Source organism: Pezoporus flaviventris, unplaced genomic scaffold, assembly GCF_033815535.1.
Source record: "Pezoporus flaviventris isolate CSIRO_AGI_PZ_B2104156 unplaced genomic scaffold, CSIRO_AGI_Pfla_v1 ptg000469l, whole genome shotgun sequence".
Lineage (NCBI taxonomy): Eukaryota > Metazoa > Chordata > Aves > Psittaciformes > Psittacidae > Pezoporus > Pezoporus flaviventris.
This window is the reverse complement of record NW_026893016.1, coordinates 1-18,015: the sequence shown is the minus strand read 5'-3', so window position 1 is coordinate 18,015 and position 18,015 is coordinate 1. Positions and strand designations below refer to the sequence as shown.

Sequence of the window (18,015 nt, the reverse complement as noted above, 5' to 3'; positions counted from 1 at the left end):
CTCCCTGGCAACACCACTGAAGTGGGGGGACACTGCTCTCCCTGTACCCCCAAAGTGGGCTGGGATGGTGCTGAGCTAAGGCCCTGAATGAAGACCCCCAACCCAATGAATGCCCTCAGGCCAGCACCTCAATGGAATTCCTGCCAGGAATCCAGCAGGGATTCATGACAGGTAAAGGCCAGCACGAAGGGGAGGCCACCCTGGGAGGGAAAAAGGGGAAGAAAGGGAAGAAAACCCATTTAGGAAGGAGAAAAGGGGTTAAACCATGTTAAGCACTCAGCATCCTTCCCCTTGCATCTCTTCCCCCCTGCTTCAGCCCGACACAGCACAATAACCAATGCCTCTCTCCACATCCCTGTCCTTGTGGGATTTGCTTCCAGAGGGCACAAAGGGGGATGGATTTGCCTTCTTCCAGGCTTTTCCAGCCCCCCCAAACCCATCGGAGCCAGCCCCACCTCCTGGAGGCTTTCTGATGTCAAGGCCACATCGTCTCCCTTGGGATCATCCCAAGGGATGCTCAGGTCACTCGGTCCTGAGATGTGGGATGGGGTTTGGGAGAGGGTTTGAGGCTTGGTGGTGGTCAAGGCCTGGCACAGCCCCCTCTGATGCTCTTCCCATGGGATACAGGAAGGAAAGGAGCCGAGGCAGGGATGAGCCTGGTATTGGAGTGCCACCCACTGGCTGAAACCAGCCCCCAGAGCACCCAAACAATCCCCCTTCCATGCCCATGACACCAAAGGGGAACCCCAACCTCCAAAAGAGAGTTACCCCAACTCTTATTTATTTACAAGGGGGTGAAATCGGGGTATCCCCCCCCCATAGCTGTGGCCATGCACCCACACCGAGCCACAGGGGCCACCAGAACACCCCTAAAGCACCAAAGGCAGCCACACTCACCCAACAGCAATGGGGTTGGCAGTGTTGAGGTTGGGGGGGGATAATTCCTGTTCTTGGGGGGGGGGGGTCCTGGCTTTTCCTTTGGGATAAAGGGGAAGGAGGGGGAGGTCCAGGTGCCACCAGCCTGGTCAGTGATGCTGCTTCTTGTGGCGCAGGATCTCGGTGGGGGTGAAGGTGAAGTCCTGCTGGCAGATGGCACAGTGGTAGGGCCGATGGAGGGCTGAGCTCTTGGATGAGCCCTCAGCTGCTTCTTCAGGGGGGCTGTGGGGAAAAAAACGGGATGAGGGCAGGCCTGAGGAGAAGGACTTGGGGTGCTTGGGCCCAGAACCCCCTCTATGGGCTTGGGCTGCAGCAACAGGAGGGTGATGATGCTGCAGTGAGGCCCCACGGGCAGCAGGGTGGGGGGGCCTCAGCATCAGGAGGATGTGGGGATGCTGGAGCCTTAAGAATGCTCAGGAGCTGGAGCACCCATATATATATCCATATGGGAGCTGGAGCACCCATATATATGTCCATATGGGAGCAGGAGCACCCATATATATATCCATATGGGAGCAGGAGCACCCATATATATATCCATATGGGAGCAGGAGCATCCATATATATCCATATGGGAGCAGGAGCACCCATATATATATCTCCATATGGGAGCTGGAGCACCCATATATATCTCCATATGGGAGCTGGAGCACCCATATATATATATCCATATGGGAGTTGGAGCACCCATATATATATCTCCATATGGGAGCTGGAGCACCCATATATATATCCATATGGAGTTGGAGCACCCATATATATCTCCATATGGGAGCTGGAGCACCCATATGTATCTCCATATGGGAGCTGGAGCACCCATATATATATCCATATGGGAGCAGGAGCACCCATATATATATCCATATGGGAGCTGGAGCACCCATATATATATATCCATATGGGAGGAGGAGCACCCATATATATATCCATATGGGAGGAGGAGCACCCATATATATACCCATATGGGAGCAGGAGCACCCATATGTATCTCCATATGGGAGCTGGAGCTTCCATAGGGAGCCAGGCTGAGAGCACTGGGGCTGGAGGAGAGAAGCTGTGGGGGGGGTTCTGAAGGGAGGACCAAGGCTGCTGGGAATGGGACCTGCATCAGGGACTGGGGCCATAGGACAAGGGGTGATGGGGTCCAGCTGGAAGAGGGGAAGCCCAGGCTGGAGGTAAGGAAGTGGGACACTGGGATGGGTGGAATGGAGGAGGTTTGGATGCCCCCATCCCTGGCAGTGTCCAAGGTTGGATGAAGCCTTGGGTGACCCGGTCCAGCAGGAGCCATCCCTGCCCATGGCATCAGGTTGGAACTGGGTGATCTCCAGCTCCTTCCCAAGCCCAATTCCAAGCTCACCCTCGGGGTGGGAGGGGGGAGGCCGACAGGAGCTCTCATGGCACATGCGTTCCAGAGGGGTGAAGGGCATGTGGAGCTGGCAATGGGGACAGGTCCAGAAGCTCCGCAGGCAGTTGCTGTAGAGGTCTGTGTCCATCTGTGGGGCGCAGAGGGGATGCTCAGAGGGATGCAGGAGGAACAAAGAGCAGGATGGGGACGGGGGCAAAGGGAGGTACTCACAGCCAAGCAGTTGTAGGTGAGGAAATCAGTGACCCTATGGCCCCTTTCACCTCGTCGGGTCTCATCTCCAGGCCCTGGAAGAGGCCTGGCACGTGGGGAGCTGCAGCCACGGGCTGAGGCCCAACGTAGAGGTTCTGCTTCTCCAGCGCCGTGAGCTGGTGCAGGCGGTACGGGACCTGCGAGGGGATACGGGGACATGAGGGATGCTCCAGGTTCCCCCCCCCCCCATTTCCCCGTCTCCAAGGTGGGGGGAGATGGGGGCAGAGGCACCTGCATCACGGTCACAAAGGGAATCAAGAAGGGAATTAGGATGGGGAATGGCTGAGGGAATGATGGGGTGTGGAGAAGAGGAGGCTCGGGGCGGTGTGGGGGGGACACACACCTTGTAGTGAGGTGGGGTTGGGCTCTGCTCCCAAAGGATAGGATAGGGGAGGTTTAGATGGATATTGGGAAGGCTTCCATCCCCAAAGGGTGCTTGGGGTAAGGCTTGGGCTGGCTGAGCTCAAAGGGCTTTGCTATGAGCCCGTGCTGCAGCGCTGCCCATCACCTTCTCCTGCAGGAAGTCCAGCAGCCCCCGGCTCAGCGCGGACACATCCCTCTCGCTCGGCCTCGGGCCCAGCTCCTCTTCCCCGTGCTCCAGGAGCTGATGGAGGAGCTTTTCCCAAGCACAACGGAGCTGCAGGGCCACGGAGAGCAGGGCGCAGGGCATCGTCCGCGTTGGGAACGCTCACCTCCAACCAGCCATCAGCCACCAGCCGGGTGCAGTCAGCACTGGTGTCCAGGGATTGGGAGAAGAGCAGGAGAGCCTGGAGGAGGAGGAGGTGTGAGGAAGGCTCACACCCAAAGGTGGGTTGGGCTTTGCAGAGGAGGAAGGTGAAGGGCTCACCTGCAGGGCTGGTACCCGCACGCAGTTCACCAGGTAGGGCTTGGTGGTCTCCAGCAGCGAGACGAAGGCGAGGAGCTGGTGGCGGTGGCTCAGCCCCTGCTCAGGGTCTGCAGGGTTGGGGTCGGTGTGGGATGCAGCCCAACCTTTCCCCATCCTTATCCCAGGCCCTTTGGGCTTGGTTCTCACCTCTGCCCCCTCCCCGTTCCCCTTTCTCCTTAGGGTGAAGCAGCTCCGGGCTGGTGGCGAAGACGGAGGTGGGATGAGGCACGACGCCCGCCTTGCTCCTGGTGTGGAAGAGCTGCAGCAAGAGGGAGCATTGAGGGGGCTGCTGAGGACCAAAGGATGGGGATGGAGCAGAGGAAAAAGAAGGGGGGGGTTGGTTGGCTCAGGACCTGCTCCGAATCCTTGCGGCTGCCGTTGAAGTGATCCGGCAGAGCCAGCTGCGGGTACAGCCCCCGGCACAGCACCAGCTTGAGCAGGGTGAGCTGAGAGGAGGCCAGGCCCAAACTGGATGCGGCCTGGAGCTCGCTCACGTCGTGCCGGAGCTTGAACTTGACGTCCTGCAAGCAAGGAATGGGAGTCATTGGGGTGGGGTGGTCCTGGCCGCTCGCAATCCCTCATCCCGAAGAGGAGAAGGATGCAGGCAAGGGCTCACCTGGATATCGATGCCACGGGAGCCACCATCCTCTTCCTCACCGGAGGAGGCGTCCGTTCCGTGCTGCAGCCGCAGCGTCTTCCTCTTGCGCCCTTCGGTCTCCGTATGGGAACGCCAGAGCCGGTGCAGCTCCCGGCGCTCCCGGTGCCGGCTCCGCCGGTCGTCGGGCTGCTCGGAAGCATCGTCCAGCAGTCGGTGGTCCCGAAGGAGCTCCTGGAACGTGGGAGAAGAAGAAGGATGTGGAGGGGTCGGGGGTGAATCCCAAAGGCAAATCCCAGCCTTCGGAGCGGGTCCTAACCTGGAATTGGCGCCGGAGGTTGGCGGCCTCGTAGAGGCAGATGCTCCTCCAAACCCCGCCGCCGGCACCACTTCCGCGAGCTGCCACCGCGCTCCGACTTCACCTGCGCCGGGAGCAGCCCCGTTGAGCGCCAGAATCCCCGGCCCCACACATTCAACACCCCCCCCCCACCACCCTTTATCCCCAATCCCACCTGGACCCACTCGTTGAAGATGTTGAGCAGCGTCAAGGGGTCCCCGTGGGGGCTCTCGAGGGGCTGCCGGGCCGCGGCGCACTCCGGATTGGGGTGCGTGGGGCGCAGGAAGGGGGACGGCACGCTCAGCACCGCGGCCACCGTCAGCGTGGGCTCGGCCAGGCCAAAGAGGGTGCCCAGCACCAGCATCTTGCCTGCGGGGTTGGGGGGGGGGGGGCAGGATGAGCATCCTGACACCCCCCACCCCCCCAAAACCTCCATGGGTCTTTACACCATCAAGGGGGTGCCCCTTGGTTACTCACCCACCACCACGTCCACGGGCAGCTGGGCCAGGATGTTCCCAATGGGCGTCAGTTGCTCGGCCTCATCCAGGGCTCCTTGCTCCTTCAGGTACCTCACGGCTGTCTCCAGGCTGGAAGAGGGAGGAGGCTCCAGGAAGGGGAAGGTGCGGGGGTCACCCAGCCCCATGCTCTTCAACTGGAAAAGAATGAGCCCAATGATGATGGGGAGAGCAAAACCCCACACCCCCCCCCCCCCTTCCAAAAACCACATCACACTCTGGGGGGCTTGAGCCGCATCCTTGATCCCCCTCTTTCCCTCTCTCATCCCCCCCTCAGCCCCATTACCTGCAGCACCAGAGCATCCAAAGCCACCCTCTGGATCTCAGGGACGGGATAAGGGGGGAAAGCATCGTAGTCGGACTCAGCATAGAGCCGGTAGCAGACCCCGGGCCCGGTCCTGCCGGCGCGGCCCTTGCGCTGCTCGGCGCTGGCCTGGCTGATCCAGAACTCCTGCAGGCGTTGGAGCTTGCCCTGAGGGTCGTAGCTCATCTCCTTCACCTTCCCTGCAGGGAGCAGGATGCATGGAGAAGCAGGAGGATCCATGGGGATGGGGATGGGGACGGGGATAGGGGTGGGGGTTAAACCTGAATCCAGCACGAAGCGCACCCCATCGATGGTCACCGAGGTCTCGGCGATGTTGGTGGAGAGGATGCACTTCCTGACGCCAGGAGGGGCAACATCGAAGACCTGGAGGAGGAGAAACCATGGAGCACCAAAGAGCAGGAGGGGGCAACCCCAAGAGCCAACCCCCCCCCCCCCCCCATAAGCAGGTTTGAGCTGTGGGGAGGCCATGGGGATGCTGCAAGGGATGGGGCAGCTCTGCTTGGAGCCAGGCTGAGAGAGCTGGGCTGGGTGAGCCTGGAGAAGGCTCCAGTAAGGGGAGACCTTAGGGCAGCTCCAGTGCCTCAAGGGGCTCCAGGTAACCCTGGAAAAGGGATAAAGGGATGGGACAAGGGGGAATGGGTTCCAGCTGTCAGAGGGGATGGGAGGCAGGAGTTCTTCCCTATGAGGACGGTGGCACAATGGGATGTGGTGAACGGTTGGATGCTCCACCAAGGCCAGGTTGGACGGGACTTGGAGCCACCTCCTCCATGGCAGGAATCCCATGGCAGCAGCTTGGAACTGGGTGAGCTTTATGGTCCCTTCCCAGCCAAACCAGTGGGTGATTCCCCTTTTCCTTTGACCCACCTTATCCTGCTCCGCCACCGAGAGGGTGCTGTGCAACGGGAGCACGATCCAGCGCTGGGTACAGGCAGCGTAGGCCTGTGCTGCCTCCAGCACAGCACCGATCTCAGCCACCCCGCTCAGGAACACGAGCAGGTCCCCCCGCTCCTCGGCGGGGTACTTGTGGTCGATGGCCTGCATGATCCTCAGGTAAGGCATCGGATCCAGGCGTTCCCATTTCCCGGTCTTCCCCGGCGCTTCTTCCTTAGGGATGGGTTGGTAGATGACCTGAGGGAGGGAGGAGGATGGGATTGCGATGGGGTTCGTAGAATCGTTGGGGTTGGAAAGGACCTTGGGATCATCCAGTTCCAACCGGAGGGACACCTCACACTAAACCACGGCACCCAAGGCCTCGTCCAACCTGGACTTGAGCACCACCATGGATGGAGCGTTCACAGCCTCCTGGGCAACCCATTCCAGTGCCTCAGCACCCTCACAGGAAAGGATTTCCTCCTTAGATCCAACCTAAACTTCCCCTGTTTGAGTTTGAACCCGTTACCCCTTGTCCTGTCACTGCAGTCCCTAATGAAGAGTCCATCCCCAGCATCCCTACAGCCCCCCTTCAGACACTGGAAGCTGCTCTGAGGTCTCCACGCAGCCTTCTCTTCCCCAGGCTGATCAGCCCCAACTCCATACAGGAGGTGCTCCAGTCCCCTCATCATCCTCGTGGCCTCCTCTGGACTTGTCCCACCAGCTCCAGGCGAGCTCTAACCCCAAACGAGATCCTGCTCCGCGCTCACCGAGATGGGAAAGCTCCTGCCGGGCACCTGCAGCACCGGAGCATCCCCGAAGTAGCTCGAGAAGAGGGGGATGTTGATGGTGGCCGACATGAGCACCAGCTTCAGGTCCGGGCGGCGGGGCAGGAGGCGGCGGAGGACCCCCAGGAGGACGTCGCCGTGGAGGTGCCGCTCGTGGACCTCGTCGGCCAGGAGGACGCCGTAGCCCCGCAGCGCCGGGTCCCGCTGCGCCTGCCGCAGCAGCAGCCCCTCGGTCAGGAAGAGCAGGCGGGTGGCCGGGGAACGCGTGCTCTCGAAGCGGATCTGGTACCCGACCTGCCGACGGCAACGAGGCGGGGATGGAAGGAATCGGGATGAAGTTCGGGGAAAACGGAGGGAATTTGGGGTAAAAGTGGGATAAAAGCGACGGAATTTGGGTGAAATTGAAGGGATTTGGGAAAAAAATGAAGAAATTTGGACAAAATTTAGGTAAAATCGAAAGAGTTTGGATAACATTCGGGTAAAATTGAAGGGATTTGGATGAAATTTGGATAAGATTGAAGGGATTTGGATGAAATCTGGATAAGATTGAAGGGATTTGGACAAAATTGAAGAAATTTGAATAAAATTTGGATAAAATTGAAGGGATTTGGATAAAATCTGGGTAAAATTGAGAGAATTTGGATAAAATCTGGGTAAAATTGAATTTGGATAAAATTGAAGAAATTTGGACAAAATTTGGATAAAATTGAAGGGATTTGGATAAAATCTGGGTAAAATTGAAGGAATTTGGATAAAATCTGGGTAAAAATGAAAGAATTTGGATAAAATTGAACAAATTTGGACAAAATTTGGATAAGATTGAAGGAATTTGCATAAAAGTGAAGAATTTTTGATAAAATCTGGATAAAATCAAAGAAATTCGGATAAAATCTGGATAAAATTGAAGACACTTGGATAAGTTTTGAATAAAATTTGGATACAATTGAAGGAATTTGGATAAAGTTTGTACAAAATTAAAGGAATTTGGATAAAATTTGCATAAAATGAATTTGGATAAAACCTGTATAAAACTGAAGAACTTTACACAAATTCAAAGACAATTTGGATAAAATTTGGATCAAACTGAAGACACTTGGATAAAAATTTTACAAATTTGAAGCAATTTGAAGACAATTAGGATAAAATTTGGATAACAATGACATTTGAAGACAATTCAGATAAAATCTGGATAAAAATGAAAACATTTGAGGACAATTTGGATAAAATCTGGATAAAATTGAAGAATTTTGAGGTCAATTTGGATAAAACTTCAATAAATCTGAAGAAATTTGAAGAAATTTGCATACATTTGAAGAAATTTGAAGACAATTTGGCTAAAATAAGGGTAAAATTGAAAAAATGGCTAAAAATTTGGTAAAATTGAAGGAATTTTGATAAAATTGAAGGAATTTCAATAAAATTGAAGGAATTTTGAGAAAATTGAAGGGATTTGGATAAAATTGAAGGGATTTGGATAAAATTGAAGGAATTTCAATAAAATTGAAGGAATTTCGATAAAATTGAAGGAATTTCGATAAAATTGAAAGAATTTGGATAAAATCTAGGTAAAATAGAATTTGGATAAAACTGAAAAAAGTTGGACAAAATTGAAGGAATTTTGATAAAATCTGAATAAAATTGAATGAATTTGGTTATAATCCGGGTAAAATCGAAAGAATTTGGATAAAATTCCAGAAATTTGGACAAAATTTGGCTAGGATTGAAGTCATTTGGATAAAAGTGAAGAATTTTGGATAGAATCGAAGGCATTTTGAGGAACTCGCAGGAACTGCCTCGAGGGAGCAGCCCCTTCCTGCAGCCAGCCCCGCTCACCTGGCTCCCGTACTGGTGCAGGCTCTCCAAGGCCACCCTCTTGGCCAGCGAGACGCAGGCGATGCGGCGGGGTTGGGTGCAAGCCACGCGGCTGTAACCGGCCGCCAGCAGGAACTGGGGCACTTGGGTGGACTTCCCGCAGCCCGTATCCCCCGCCACCAGCACCACTTGGTGCTGAGCCACGGCGGCCAGGAGCCGGTGCCGGAACGGGGCGATGGGAAGGGCAGCGCGTTCGCGTTGGATGCGGAGGAGCTTGGCGAAGCTTTGCTTCTGGTTGAAGTCCAGGTAATGGAGGAGAGCGCCGTGGAATTCCCGGCGGCGTTCCGGAGGGATCGCGGCATCGTCCGCCGCGGGGCACAGCACCGAGAGGTTGATGCGGTAGCCGGGGTCGTAACGGGGGGGTAGGAGGAGGCCAGGGGTGCTCGGGGGAGGCTCCGGGGGTGGTTCCCGGCTCGGTCTCCGGCTCTGGAAGCTTCGGAGGCGTTGGAAGAAAGTCCAGAAGTTGGGAATGTCCTGGGAGCCGATGGGATCCTGCCCGTGGAAGTAGAGCTCCTCCAGGCGGCGCCGTGCGCTGGGGCAGTCCCAATCCCAACGGGAAGGGGATGGAGCCCGTTCCCGACGCCCGGAGCTGCTCTCTTTGGACCGAGGCATCGCTGTGGGGCGCAGCCGGAGCCTCCTGTGCCAAGGGAATCAATGGGGTCAATGGGGCGGGGGGACGGGACCCGCACCCGCTCCGGTCCTGGCCCTTCACCGGCTCCAGCCCCGGTGCCTCACCCGTTCCAAGCCCCACTCTGAACCCGCTCCGGTCCCGGTCCCGCACCCGTTTCGGACCCGCTCCCGTCCCGGACCCTCACCGGTTCCAGCCCCGCTCCGGCCCCGCTCCCTCACTGGCTCCAGACCCGCTCCAGTCCCGTTTCGGACCCGGTCCCTCATCGGCTCCAGCCCCGGTCCCTCACCCGCTCCGGACCCGCTCCGGTCCCCGTCCCGCACCCGTTTCGGACCCGCTCCGGTCCCGGTCCCGGTCCCGCACCCATTTCGGACCTGCTCCAGCCCCGCTCCCTCACTGGCTCCGGACCCGCTCCAGGCCCCGCTCCGGCCCCGTTCCAGGCCCCGCTCCGGTCCCGGTCCCCACCGGCTCCAGTCCCGGTCCCTCACCCGCTCCGGACCCGTTGCAGGCCCCGCTCCAGACCCCGCTCCGGTCCCAGCCCCTCACCGGCCCCAGACCCGCTCCTGCCCCGTTCCAGGCCCCGCTCCGGTCCCAGCCCCTCACCGGCCCCAGACCCACTCCTGCCCCGTTCCAGGCCCCGCTCCGGTCCCGCTCCGGTCCCAGCCCCTCACCGGCTCCAGCCCCGGTCCCTCACCCGCTCCGGCCCCGCTCCGGCCCCGCTCCAGGCCCCGCTCCGCTCCCCCGGGGCCGGGCCGGCTCCGCGCTCGCAGCGCACCGACAGGAAGCACCGCCGGGCCGCCAGGGGGCGCCCAAGAGCCGGAGGCGCTCAAGGGGCGGGGCGGGGCGGAGCGAGGGGCGGAGCTTCCCGGAGCTGCCCGGCCCCGCCTTAACCCCTGCGTGTCCCCAGATGCCCCCCAGGTCCCCCCATGTCCCTCCATATCCCCCGCGTATCCCCCCTATCCCCCCATATCTCACCCATATCCCCCCAAATCCTCCCCCTATCCCCCCATATCTCACCCATATCCCCCCCATTTCCCCCCCATATCCCCCCATGTCCCCCCCACATACCCCCATATCCCCCCAAATCCTCCCCATATCCCCCCATATCTCCCCCATATCCCCCCCATGTCCCCCCCACATCCCCCCATATCCCCCCATATCCTCCCCATATCCCCCATATCCCACCCATATCCCCCATATCTCCCCCATATCCCCCCCCATATCCCACCATATCCCCCCATATCCCACACACATCCCCCCAAATCCCACACATATCCCCAACTCCCCCCTCCATCCCCATTGATGCCCAACTGCCCCCTCCATCCCCACTGATACCCAACTGCCCCCTCCATCCCCATTGATACCCAACTGCCCCCTCCATCCCCATTGATACCCAACTGCCCCCTCCATCCCCATTGATACCCAACTGCCCCCTCCATCCCCATTGATACCAAACAGCCCCCTCCATCCCCACTGATACCCAACTGCCCCCTCCATCCCCATTGATACCCAACTGCCCCCTCCATCCCCATTGATACCCAACTGCCTCCTCCATCCCCATTGATACCCAACTGCCCCCTCCATCCCCATTGATACCCAACTGCCTCCTCCATCCCCATTGATACCCAACTGCCCCCTCCATCCCCATTGATACCCAACTGCCCCCTCCATCCCCACTGATACCCAACTGCCCCCTCCATCCCCATTGATACCCAACTGCCCCCTCCATCCCCATTGATACCCAACTGCCCCCTCCATCCCCATTGATACCCAACTGCCCCCTCCATCCCCATTGATACCCAACTGCCCCCTCCATCCCCATTGATACCCAACTGCCCCCTCCATCCCCATTGATACCAAACTGCCCCCTCCATCCCCATTGATACCCAACTGCCCCCTCCATCCCCATTGATACCAAACTGCCCCCTCCATCCCCATTGATACCCAACTGCCCCCTCCATCCCCATTGATACCCAACTGCCCCCTCCATCCCCACTGATACCCAACTGCCCCCTCCATCCCCACTGATACCCAACTGCCCCCTCCATCCCCACTGATACCCAACTGCCCCCTCCATCCCCACTGATACCCAACTGCCCCCTCCATCCCCATTGATACCCAACTGCCCCCTCCATCCCCATTGATACCCAACTGCCCCCTCCATCCCCATTGATACCCAACTGCCTCCTCCATCCCCACTGATACCCAACTGCCCCCTCCATCCCCACTGATACCCAACTGCCCCCTCCATCCCCACTGATACCCAACTGCCCCCTCCATCCCCATTGATACCCAACTGCCCCCTCCATCCCCATTGATACCCAACTGCCTCCCCATCCCCATTGATACCCAACTGCCCCCTCCATCCCCACTGATACCCAACTGCCTCCTCCATCCCCATTGACACCCAACTGCCCCCTCCATCCCCATTGATACCCAACTGCCCCCTCCATCCCCACTGATACCCAACTGCCTCCTCCATCCCCATTGACACCCAACTGCCCCCTCCATCCCCATTGATACCCAACTGCCCCCTCCATCCCCACTGATACCCAACTGCCCCCTCCATCCCCAGTGATACCCAACTGCCTCCTCCATCCCCATTGATACCCAACTGCCCCCTCCATCCCCATTGATACCCAGCTGCCCCCTCCATCCCCATTGATACCCAACTGCCCCCTCCATCCCCATTGATACCCAACTGCCCCCTCCATCAAACTGCCCCCTCCATCCCCATTGATACCCAACTGCCCCCTCCATCCCCATTGATACCAAACTGCCCCCTCCATCCCCATTGATACCCAACTGCCCCCTCCATCCCCATTGATACCAAACTGCCCCCTCCATCCCCATTGATACCCAACTGCCCCCTCCATCCCCATTGATACCAAACTGCCCCCTCCATCCCCACTGATGCCCCACTGCCTCCTCCATCCCCAACCACCTCCATTGATCTCACACCCCCCGCCATGGGCCAGATCCCAGCCCCCATGGCGAGGAATGGGGCCGGAAAGGCCGCGGTGCCTCTTGCGTCACCGCCGGCTCCTTGGCAACCCGAGCAGCAGGAACGTTGCTCAATGCCCCACCGAAAAGCAGAACCAAGGCCCCGGGGGGCTTGTGGGAGCTCCAGGGTTTATTGGTGACGGTGCTTGTGGCTATGGGGATGCCATAGGGGGGTGATGGAGAGGGGTTTACCTATGGAGATGTAGGGCTGGGAGGCCGAACAGCTCCTATGGGGCTGGATATAGGGAGATGGAGAAGCAGGAGGACGCGGTGCTGCGCGCGAAGCCAACTCCCAAAGGGGACCTCATCCTCTATGGGGCCCCATTGGGCGTCCCTCGGCGCTCACACCCCGGTGCTGACGCTGCGCTCCTCGGCGGTGGCCACGCTCTTGGCCCGGCTCTCCCCGGTGGCGACGGTGGTGCTGGCGGTGGGGTCATCGCTCAGCGCCCCGCGCAGCACCGCCCGCCACGACCGCCACAAGCGGGCCTTGAAGTCCTGCCCCATCACCACGTAGATGACGGGTTGACGCAGCTGTTGATGTAGGCGACGCCGGCTACGGCGGCGTCGGCGTCGGCGGCGCCTTTGTAGAGCGCGCTGCGCGGGTGGCAGGCCGCCAGGATGAGCCCCACCACGTGGTAGGGCAACCAGCAGGCGAAGAAGCTGACGATGACCACCAAGACGAGCTTGGTGGCCCGTTGCGAGCGGGCGAAGCCTTTGCTCCGCACGCGCGCCAAGAGCGTGCCGTAGCAGGCGGTGATGACGGCGAAGGGCACGGCGAAGCCCAAGACGAAGCGGGCGCCGGCGGTGAGCAGCTCGGCCAAGCGCTGGTGCCGGACGCCGATGGGCGCGTAGTCCAGGGACGCAGGTGGTCTTGAGGGCGAAGGCGTCGCGGCGCGTGGTGCGGAAGGCGAAGGACGGCGCCGTGAGCGCCGCAGCCAGGGCCCAGGCGCCGGCGCTGAGCGCTCGCGCCCAGCGCCGGCCGGCGGTGGTTGTGGCACCAAACGGGGCGGGCAACCAGGGCGCAGCGGTCGGCGCTGATGGCCGTGAGGAGCAGGACGCTGGCGAACATGTTGAGGACGGTGAGGGAGGGCAGGAGCTTGCAGGCGAAGCGGCCCAAGGGCCAATGGTGGTCCCAAGCCAACGGTAGAGCCAAGAAGGGCAGCGCCAAGCAACACAAGAGGTCGGCCACCGAGAGGTTGAGGAACCAGACGCCGTTGACGGTGCGGTGCAGCTCGAAGGCCGTCACCCAGATGACGGCGCCGTTGCCGAGGACGCCCAGGAGGAAGATGAGGGTGTAGAGGGCCAGCACGGCGCGGTGGCCCGGCGGCACCGCGTAGGAGTCCAGCTCGTAGATGTCGTAGTTGTCCCACATGGAGTCGTTGGCGGAGGTGGTGTTGGGCAAGAGGAAGTCCAAGTCCATCGTGGAGCTCCTGGGGTTGGGAACAACCCCGGTGTGAGGGAGTGGTGGGTTGGAAGGACCTTCATTGGTACCTACTCTATGCACCATGGCCAATGGCATCTTCACCAGACCAAAGGGCTCAAAGACCCACAATGGGTTTTGAGTTGAAAGGACCCTCAATGATCACCCAAGGTTCCATGGGCACCAAACCAAGGTGCTCAAAGCCCTACAATGGGTTTTAGGTTGGAAGGACCTTCATTGGTACCTACTCTGGGCACCACGGGCAAGGGCATCTTCACCAATGGGTTTTGGGTTGGAAGGACCTTCATTGGTACCTACTCTGTGCACCATGGGCAAGGGCATCTTCACCAGCCCAAGGGGCTCAAAGCCCCATATATCATGTCCTACAATGGGTTTGGGGTTGGAAGGACCTTCATTGGTACCTACTCTATGCACCATGGGCAAGGGCATCTTCACCAATGGGTTTTGGGGTTGGAAGGACCTTCATTGGTACCTACTCTATGCACCATGGGCAAGGGCATCTTCAACAGACCAAGATCCTCAAAGGTCCACAATGGGTTTTGGGTTGGAAGGACCCTCAATGACCACCCAAGGTGCCATGGGCAAGGGCATCTCCACCAAACCAAGGTGCTCAAAGCCCTACAATGGGTTTGGGGTTGGAAGGACCTTCATTGGTACCTACTCTGTGCACCATGGGCAAGGGCATCTTCACTAATGGGTTTTGGGTTGGAAGGACCCTCAAGGATCACCCAAGGTGCCATGGGCAAGGGCATCTCCACCAAACCAAGGTGCTCAAAGGCCCATATAGCATGTCCCACAATGGGTTTGGGGTTGGAAGGACCCTCAATGACCTCCCAATCCAACCCGGAGCTGGAAAGCATCCCCATAAACCAGCTCTCCCTTATGCCCATCAGCATCCCCCCTCCATCCTCCCCACCCCTGCCCCTCCAAAGCAGTCCCATGGGATGCTCCTCCACCCATGCCCCCCCACCCCACTGTTGTCCCTATGGCCACCAGGAAGCCAGCATTGCCCCACTTCCTCGCCCCACTTCCCCCCTCCCCTCAATGGCGCAAGAGCTCGGATGAGGAAACACCAAAGGAGCTTCTCCACCCCCCCCGGGGAGGGGACCCCGGGATTGGATCCCATGGGATGAGGAGAAACCCCCTCAAGTGGGAATGGGGCAACGCTGAAGGGGAGAACTCCAAGGGAAGGCTTGGGAATGATCCAGGGATCTGGAACATGGGAAGAGGCCATCATCCCCCATCATCATCCATCCATCATCATCATCGATCATCATTGATCATCATCATCATCATCATCGATCATCATTGATCATCATCATCATCATCATCCATCACCTGCACAGGAGCCGCCACCGCCTCCCTCCTGCCCTCCATGGGTAAGCTCCACCCCAGGCGAGCCCCATGGGAATGGGGCGGATGGCGAGCCCCACGATCCACCTTTTCCCCCTATCCCATCCCAAGGAACCCATCGCCACCCCCTTACCTGCGGCCCGGCGCTGCAGCCCCGTGCCTGGCGCCGTCCCCACCGGCTTTTATATGGGGCCGGCCAAGGGGAAGGAAGAGGAGGAGGAGGAAGAAGAAGAAGAGATCGGCCCCAAACCACTGTTGGGGGGCGGGGAAAGGGGGCTGGGAAGGCTCCGGATCCCAATGGGATGAGGGGAAGGGGGGGGGGGGATCCCCAATGGACCCCCTTCCATGAGGGGGAGAGGAGCGGGAGGGTTTCACCAGCCCCAACCCCCTCTTTTAGAGCCCCCAAACTCTTTTCACCCCAAAACCCAGGAGCATCCCCCCCCCCCCCCCCCCAACAGGGAGCTTTCTATTAGTGGGATCCCCCCCCGGTTTCCCAGGCATGGACAAGAGGGGGACCCCAGGAGCAAAGGGGGGACCCTGGGGTTAAGGGGGACCAAGGGGTTAAAGGGGGACCCCAGGAGCAAACGGGGGACCCTGGGGTTAAGGGGGACCAGGGGCTAAAAGGGGGACCCAGGGGTTAAAGGGGGACCCTGAGGCTAAAGGGGGACCCAGGGGTTAAAGGGGGGACCCTGGGGCTAAAGTGGGGACCAGGGGGTAAAAGTGGGGACCCAGGGGTTAAAGGGGGACCCAGGGGTTAAAGGGGGACCCTGAGGCTAAAGGGGGACCCAGGGGTTAAAGGGGGCCCAGGGATAAAAGGGGGACCCTGAGGCTAAAGGGGGACCCAGGGGTTAAAGGGGACCCTGAGGCTAAAGGGGGACCCAGGGGTTAAAGGGGGGACCCTGGGGCTAAAGTGGGGACCAGGGTGTAAAAGGGGGCCCAGGGGTTAAAGGGGGACCCAGGGGTTAAAAGGGGGACCCTGGGGTTAAAGGAGGACCCAGGGGTTAAAGGGGGACCCAGAACTAAAGAGGGACCCAGGGGTTTAAGGGGGACCCCAGGGGCTAAAGGGGGTTCCCTGGATCAGTGTGGGGACGCCTGGATCAATGTCAGGATCCCGGGATCAATGTTGGGATCCCCGGATCAGTGTCAGGATGCTCAGGATCAATGTCGGGATCCCCGGGATCAATGCCAGGATCCGGGATCAATGTCAGCATCCCTGGATCAGTGTCAGGATTCCCAGATCAATGTCGGGATGCCTGGATCAATGTCGGGATGCTCGGGATCAATGTCAGGATCCCAGGCTCACCATCGGATCCCGGGATCAGTGTCAGGATGCCCGGATCAATGTCGGGATCCCTGGATTAGTGTCAGGATCCTGGATCAATGTCGGGATCCCCAGATCAGTGTCAGGATCCTGGATCAATGTCGGGATCCCCAGATCAGTGTCAGGATCCTGGATCAATGTCGGGATCCCCAGATCAGTGTCAGGATCCTGGATCAATGTCGGGATCCCCAGATCAGTGTCAGGATCCTGGATTAATGTCGGGATCCCCGGATCAATGTCGGGATGCCCAGATCAATGTCGGGATCCTGGATCAATGTCAGGATCATGGATCAATGTCAGGATCATGGATCAATGTCTGGATCCCCGGATCAATGTCGGGATGCCCGGATCAGTGTCAGGATGCCCGGGATCAATGTCTGGATCCCCAGATCAATGTCGGGATGCTCGGGATCAATGTCGGGATGCTCGAGATCAATGTCGGGATGCTCGAGATCAATGTCGGGATCCCCAGATCAGTGTCAGGATCCTGGATCAATGCCAGGATCCTGGATCAATGTCAGGATGCCCAGATCAATGTCGGGATGCTCGGGATCAATGTCGGGATGCTCGGGATCAATGTCGGGATCCCCAGATCAGTGTCAGGATCCTGGATCAATGTCAGGATGCCCGGATCAATATCGGGGATGCTCGGGATCAGTGTCGGGATCCCCAGATCAGTGTCAGGATGCTGGATCAATGCCAGGATCCTGGATCAGTGTCAGGATGCCCGGATCAATATCGGGATGCTCGGGATCAATGTCGGGATCCCAGGCTCACCATCGGGATCCCGGGATCCCAGCTCCAGCCCGGAGCCGTTGCAGACGTTTATTAACAAACACCCGGGGTTCCCCCCCCCCCCCCAACTCCGGACCCGGCTCCAGGATCGGGCCCCTCCCCCCCCGAGCGCCGGCGCTTCCCAAGGGATGCGGGGGGGGGGGCTTTTCCCCCATCCCGGTGCTTCCAGCGGCTCCCAAGGTCCTGGTGCGGTCGGGATCAGGGTGGGAGAGAGCGGTGGTCCTGGGGGGAGAGCGGGAGTGAGGGGGGAATGGGAACGGGAATGGAATGGGGAATGGGAATGGGAACGGGAACAGGAATGGGAATGGGGAATGGGAAAGGGAACGGGAAAGGGAACAGGAATGGGGAATGGGAATGGGAAAGGGGACGGGGAATGGGGGAAAGGAGAAAGGAAAAGAGAAAGGAAAAAGGGAAGAGAAAAAGAAGGAAGGGATGGGGACAGGGAAGAAGGAGGAAGGGAAAGGGAAAGAGGGAAAGGAGGAAGGGAAAAAGGGGAAAGGAAAAGGGAAAGAGGAGAAAGGGAGAAAGGGGAAAAGGGGAAGGAGAAAGGGAAAGAGAAGAAGGGAAAAGGAAAAGAAGAGAAGGAAGGAGAAAGGGAAGAGGGAGAAGGAGAAAGGGAAAGAGAGAAAGGGAAAAGGGAAAGAGGAGGAAGAGGGAAAGGGAAAAAGGGAAAGGGAAAAGGGAAAGGAGGAAAAGGGAAAGGGAAAAGGGGAAAGGGAAAAGGGAAAAGGGGAA

At 58.9% G+C, this 18,015-nt stretch overlaps 2 protein-coding genes across 2 annotated transcripts; both read right to left on the bottom strand.

Annotated features, from left to right (window-relative positions):
- Nucleotides 1-1,018: 1,018 nt before the first annotated feature.
- On the bottom strand, nucleotides 1,019-9,354 carry DHX34 (DExH-box helicase 34). Its single transcript, XM_061443699.1, is given in 19 exon segments — nucleotides 1,019-1,147; nucleotides 2,294-2,429; nucleotides 2,513-2,556; nucleotides 2,559-2,688; nucleotides 3,060-3,209; nucleotides 3,211-3,318; nucleotides 3,399-3,505; nucleotides 3,585-3,696; nucleotides 3,791-3,958; nucleotides 4,054-4,266; nucleotides 4,352-4,387; nucleotides 4,389-4,454; nucleotides 4,545-4,738; nucleotides 4,847-5,021; nucleotides 5,171-5,388; nucleotides 5,470-5,572; nucleotides 6,074-6,337; nucleotides 6,850-7,161; nucleotides 8,701-9,354. Coding segments are annotated over 19 exon segments (3,309 nt in total). The 5' UTR covers nucleotides 9,352-9,354; the 3' UTR covers nucleotides 1,019-1,025.
- Nucleotides 9,355-12,712: 3,358 nt separating this feature from the next.
- On the bottom strand, nucleotides 12,713-13,758 carry LOC133263834 (C5a anaphylatoxin chemotactic receptor 1-like). Its single transcript, XM_061443702.1, is given in 4 exon segments — nucleotides 12,713-12,888; nucleotides 12,891-13,227; nucleotides 13,229-13,351; nucleotides 13,353-13,758. Coding segments are annotated over 4 exon segments (1,026 nt in total). The 5' UTR covers nucleotides 13,743-13,758.
- Between the last annotated feature and the right edge of the window lie 4,257 nt (nucleotides 13,759-18,015).